The 5,480-nt window shown below is 43.6% G+C and overlaps 1 protein-coding gene across 1 annotated transcript; it reads left to right on the forward strand.

The window, feature by feature from the left end:
* The first annotated feature begins 2,120 nt into the window (after positions 1–2,120).
* On the forward strand, positions 2,121–4,866 carry LOC142600266 (uncharacterized). The gene is made up of 2 exons (XM_075743003.1): positions 2,121–2,201; positions 3,731–4,866. The coding sequence occupies exon 2, from the start codon at positions 3,823–3,825 to the stop codon at positions 4,864–4,866; it is 1,044 nt and encodes a 347-aa protein (XP_075599118.1). The 5' UTR covers positions 2,121–2,201; positions 3,731–3,822.
* The last annotated feature ends 614 nt before the right edge of the window (positions 4,867–5,480 follow it).

The following is a 5,480-nucleotide window of genomic DNA, read 5'->3' on the forward strand; positions in this document are numbered from 1 at the left end:
CACACAGTTCAGGAGTTTCTGTCCTACCTGATGAAGCAGAACTGTGTAAAAGCTGTTGTCATGGCTTATTTTCTGCTCAGGGAGGCTGTTTTGCATGAGGCAGGGTGGCTGTAGCAGATTTCAACATCATCCTTCAGAGGTATTGAGGCAGTTTACCAGTCAGCAGTTTTCTGTGGTGCTTCCCTGGAGGGCAAAAACTGTGTTTCTGAGTAGAAGCAAACATTGCCTGGCTTCCAGGGTTTCTGTATGGTATAGTAGTTCAACACTGGCAATGCAATCAGTTGGACAAAGGGAAGTTGTTTCTCACTAGAAGGATTAAAGCTTAGAGCAACAGAATTTGATTATGTATTGTCATCCACATTGAGCATTTGATTTCTGTAAGATCGAGGAGGTGAGAAGCAGCAGCGGTTAGACTGAGGTCTTTGGCTAAATGCTGCCTACATCTGCATGGGACAGGTCGCCTCTCCTTCTGGATGTTTTTGGACTCTTTTGATCAAGGGTGACACTAGTTAGGCACAGTTAGTAGCAGTTTCCAGACTTTGGCATGGGACTGAGGGTGGGGGGAGCTTGCCTTTGGAGCTCGTGCATTTGCTGTTTCAGAGCTGCTGGTTGGGATGCAGGTGTCTGCACAAGCTCTGTCTGTCAAAAGGCTGAAAATGGAATAAAAACTTCTTTGAAGAAAGAGCTGTCCTCATAGTTTAAATGTTTTGGTTGCACTTGGGTGGTCTTCCAGGTTTTTTTGGGGCCTCTTAAAAGCATGTTTTGGGACTCTAAGTGCTACAGGGGCAGCAAACTTTCTTATTTGTATAGACTGCAGTATTCAGCACTTGGCTCTTGGCTGCCTGCCTTGCACTGGAGCTTGTTTCAGGTGGACAAGTATTTGGTGTTGTCACCTGGGCTCAATGGCTTGGCAGGACTCAGAGTAACAGCGGGAAGGGGAGTTTAGGGGAAGCTTGGAGCCCTCTGGGATGCTGCGAGCACTCAGGATCTCCAGCCACTTTTTATTGTACACAGGTGCTGAAGTGTTTGAAGGACCAAGATGCTACTACCACTTCATCAACCTCCAAGGAGTTCAGGTTGTACTAAGGCAGAAAAATCCTGAGCCCTTGATTGACTTGATGACAGTCATGCAATGGCTGTAAGGACTCTGTGGACTTACAGATAGTGTAGGAATGGCTGGATAACCGTCGTAGCTCTAATTCTTCTTAGGTGGTGGAGATGTCAACAAAAAACTTTGTGGTAGATGTGTGCATATGAAGCAATACTGGTTTAAGAGCAAAAAAGTGTAGGGAAAGAACTGTGTAATATTGACAAAACTACTTTGATGTTATGTATTGAAAACCAAAAAGATTGTCGATTTACCTTGTAAAGGACAGTGAAGCTTCTTTCTATGCACTCCTCCTATACTCAGCCTGAGCTGTTGCATTTCTCTTTGCTACATTGATGACTGTGTGCAAAATTCCCACGGCAGGCTCCTGTGCAGACACAAATGCAAGAGAGATTACATGCTTCTAAGTGTTAGCTTGGGGTGGGGGGGAGATGACACACACCCCAAAACAACAAAAACCACCAACAAATGTCCACCACCATGTCAGTTTGTTACCTGTTTTAACAAGTTGTTACATGTTTTAACAATTTTTCTGACACATGCTTAGGCTGAAAAAAAGCTGTGAGAAAAGCTTTGTCTAAAGCTTTGTTGCATTATGCCTCAGTTGCAGGTCGCTAATAAGACAAAGACTTCAGTGTGGTTTATGAAGTCTTAGTGGTATGAATCCTGCTGTCACTCTAAGTACATTAAACATCATTTCTGATTGATCTGCATGCATCTAAATACTTGTTTACAGTGGATTTAGATGCTGAGTTCTCTGAGTCTGACTGAATTATTGTGATATGTACTTACCAAGGCTTTGCACAGCCTTGAGGCTTATATGACTTCTGAACAAAGAAAAAGTGGTTTGCTTTCTCAAGTAGCTTGACTGTGAGGAAGGCTGAGGAGTGTAATATTGTCTCAGGAGCTGCTATCCCATTATAAGTACTTTAAAAATACACGTACATGTTCTACAGCAGTTACATGGTTGGAAGGGATTCTCTGGGAGACTTGAATGTTGTTCTCTTCTTCCAGTTCCTCACTTGGACAGTGAAGATATGACAGCAATGGCAGAGCTTCCTTTTGTCAAAGCTGATGTCAGAGACATTTGAAAGTAAGTTCCATGCTGTTTCAGGGTGAAGTACTACACTAGATTCTGCCTTTCATTAAGGATCTTCTAGCTGATCAGGGACTCAGCATATCCCTGACTAAACACTCTTCCAGAAGGAGAAAATCTTCTGTTGGAGCCCAGGCACAAATACCATGGGTAATAGATGATTTTATAATTAGTTTATGACCACAGTGCTTCATCTCCAGAGGTCAGATCTATTTCCATAAGCATCTGGTCTCCTGCATTTGGAAAAAAAAAAATCTTTATTAGTCTCTCTTTAAGGCATTGGATTTGACATACAGTCAATAAAATTCTTAAAATGTAATTGAGTGTAAGAAATGGAGATATTTTATTAGCGAAGTTGCATACGAAATATATGCAAGCATTCAAATCTCCTTTTTAAAACTAGCCCTTTCTATGGAGCAACACCACCACATCTGGATTCTTGAAAGAAAGTATAATAGTATTCATATGAATGCAGGGTGAGTTTCTTAAGCTTCTCATCTTTAGCCCACTGAAAAAATAAGTTGGGTTTTTTCTCATATAGGGAGAGAGCTGTATTACCTGTGGCTTGGATTTCCCAATATTAAAATATTTAGATTGTGTATGAATTTTTTAGGCTTTGTCTATTTAATTTTGACTTCTTCATGGGTGTGGGCTTTGTGGGGGTGGGGAGAGATCAAGTTTTCCTGCAAATTTTGAACAAACATTTTGGTTGTCTTGGAGAGCAGATTTATGAAAAATATATCTGCCTACATTTTTACAGCTTCAGGAGGAAAAACTCAGAGTTGCCATGACTTGGAAGGACTTGAAGTTAAGGCAGGTCATAATCTGAGGTTGAAGCATTTTTTCCCTGTACAGATGAATCCTGTTTGGTCTGTAGAATTTATTTGCTTAGATGTCTTCCTTAAAAAGTGGCACTTCTGTTCAATACAGTTGGATCTACTGCATCCAAAGAGCTGCACTGATTGGTGAAGAAATGTTCTTGGTTCTCTGGGCTTCTGTGGAGTTTGCCTCTGAAACAAGTAGAACAAAGTCCCTCAGCAATGTGTACTTGAGAGGAAAAAAGTAATGTGTGCTGGTCTAATTAGATGAGAACACATTACTCCTGTTACAGGAGACCAAAGCTTCATTGGCAAACTTCATCCTGGATGCAATCAGCTTTTGAGTCTTTGGCTCAGATTATTCTCTTAATCTGGATCTTTGCATGTAACTGTAATGTACCTGCAGTCCCTTGATAAGGCCTATGTCCCTATACTGCTGCATGCTATGAAATGGTATACTTGTACCTTAAAGTATGTGAGACCTAAATAGGGCAAGGGCAGAAATCAGGACCACAACATGGTGACTACCAGATCACACACCATTCTAGAATAAGTGGTTTAATCTCTCTCCAGAGGTTTTTAGATAGAGCTATTTGACCTAGTTGGAGCTCCCTGTAGTGAGTCAAACTGCAGAGCTGAACCCAGAGTGAACTACTGTAAGCAGTTCTTTCTTTGTATAGCTGTTGGGCTTTTTTCTTTGTTTTCCAGTTCCTTTAAAAAATGACTTCAAGCCTTGAAGAAAGAGGAGGAGGATCTTGGAAAATCCCCAGCTTGGGAGAAGAAAGTTTTGGTGTCGTAGGATGAAGGTGATAAAACGGGAGTTGTGTAGGAGTAGGCATCAAGAGATGGTTCAGGTGGATGAAAGTCCAGAGGGAGCTCAGCAACTCTGCTCGCCAGTGCAGCTGGGGCAAGGAGGAGACCATATCTCAGGACCACAGCTGCTGCCCCCCGATCAGCAGGCCCGGAGAGGGGATGATGTTCGTGTGCAGCTGCAGAGGCAGACAGCTGGAGGACACATGGCCCCAAACATGGGACCACAACAAACAGACCAGGGGTGGGAGGCCCCAGAGGTGACTGTGCAGGTGCGACCTCAGAAGCTGAGCCAGGGTTGGGAGTCCCCAGAGGTGACCGTGCAGGTGCAGCCTCAGAAGCCAACCCCAAGATGGGAGGCCCTGTCAGTGACCGTGCAGGTGCAGTTACAGCAGCAGGGCCGAGGTCCAGCTCTCCCACAAGTAACCGTACAGGTACAGCCACAAGAGCGGGGACAAGGTATGGCTGGCATCAAGGTCGCTGTGAAGCTACAGTTGAGCTGTGACACAGAAGAGGTAACATGCCTCCAGGAGCAAGGTGAGGAAGTGTTAGGGAATGAAGAGCAGCTGACTCCAAAACAAAATGAGGGAGAACCAACAGCAAGATCTGAAGGTGAGGGAGAACTGGCTGTGGTGGAGCTGGTGCCACAGGGGGCTCTGAGCCAAAAGCAGAATCAAGAAGGACAGGTGACAAAACCCCAGCAGGACCAGAGCCAAGAAAAGGAAAGAGCAGAAGTAGTGGATCTGCAGGAGATACAAGTTGGAGACAAAGCAGACCTGGATGGGATGGCCACAGAGGAGCAGCTGCAGGACCAGAGCCAAGAGCAGGAACAGCTAAAAGCAGATTTGCCCCCACAAAAGGAAGGTCAAAGAGCTACAGAGATGAGGCAGGAGCAAGTTGATGTCCAAGAAGGGCCCAAAGGGATGGTGGAAGACCAGAAGGAAGACCTGGGGCAAGAAGTGTCTAAGAAACGTCCACGAGAGACTCCAAATTATTTTGTTGCCATTCCAATAACAGATGATCAGGTATTTTGAAGTAGCTATTCTATCAAAACAATAAAAACCTTAAATAAGAAGCTAAGCATAAGTTTAAAGTTATCTTGGTTTCAAAGCTTGTTAAGAAGCCAAGAGTGATCAAATTCTGCTCCACTACTTGAAGTGGTCTACTGGGTCTGGCTGGGATGGAGTTAACTTCCCCATCGCAGCCCTCATAGCTGTTGTGCTTTATTTGTAACAAGAACACTGTTGATAACACACCAATGTTTTAGCTACTTTTAGGAAAAAAAAAATCACTTTGAAGATTGCTGTTGCCCTTTCTATAACGTCTGACGGGATGTATGCCTCCTCAGTAGTATCTTCTATTCTGTCAACTTTTTCCAAACAAAAGCAGTGACTTTCACCATCTTGCATTGTCCTGTTCTATGTTGTCTTACAGCCATATTTAGTGCAATACTACTGACTTGCTTGTTCATTTCCTTCCCTGCTGAAGTCCACAATGGAGAATGAGAATTTTCTTCTCTTCCGCAGAAGATTCTGTAGAATTGATCTATTCTCTCTTCTCCATCTTTTACCCAACAAACTTTTATCCTGAGTTCTTAGGTAGACAGTTAATTCCAAGAGGCCACGTGCGGAGTCTGCATGCTCATACT

The sequence above is a fragment of the Balearica regulorum genome, chromosome 2 (assembly GCF_011004875.1).
Source record: "Balearica regulorum gibbericeps isolate bBalReg1 chromosome 2, bBalReg1.pri, whole genome shotgun sequence".
NCBI classification, from domain to species: Eukaryota; Metazoa; Chordata; class Aves; order Gruiformes; family Gruidae; genus Balearica; species Balearica regulorum.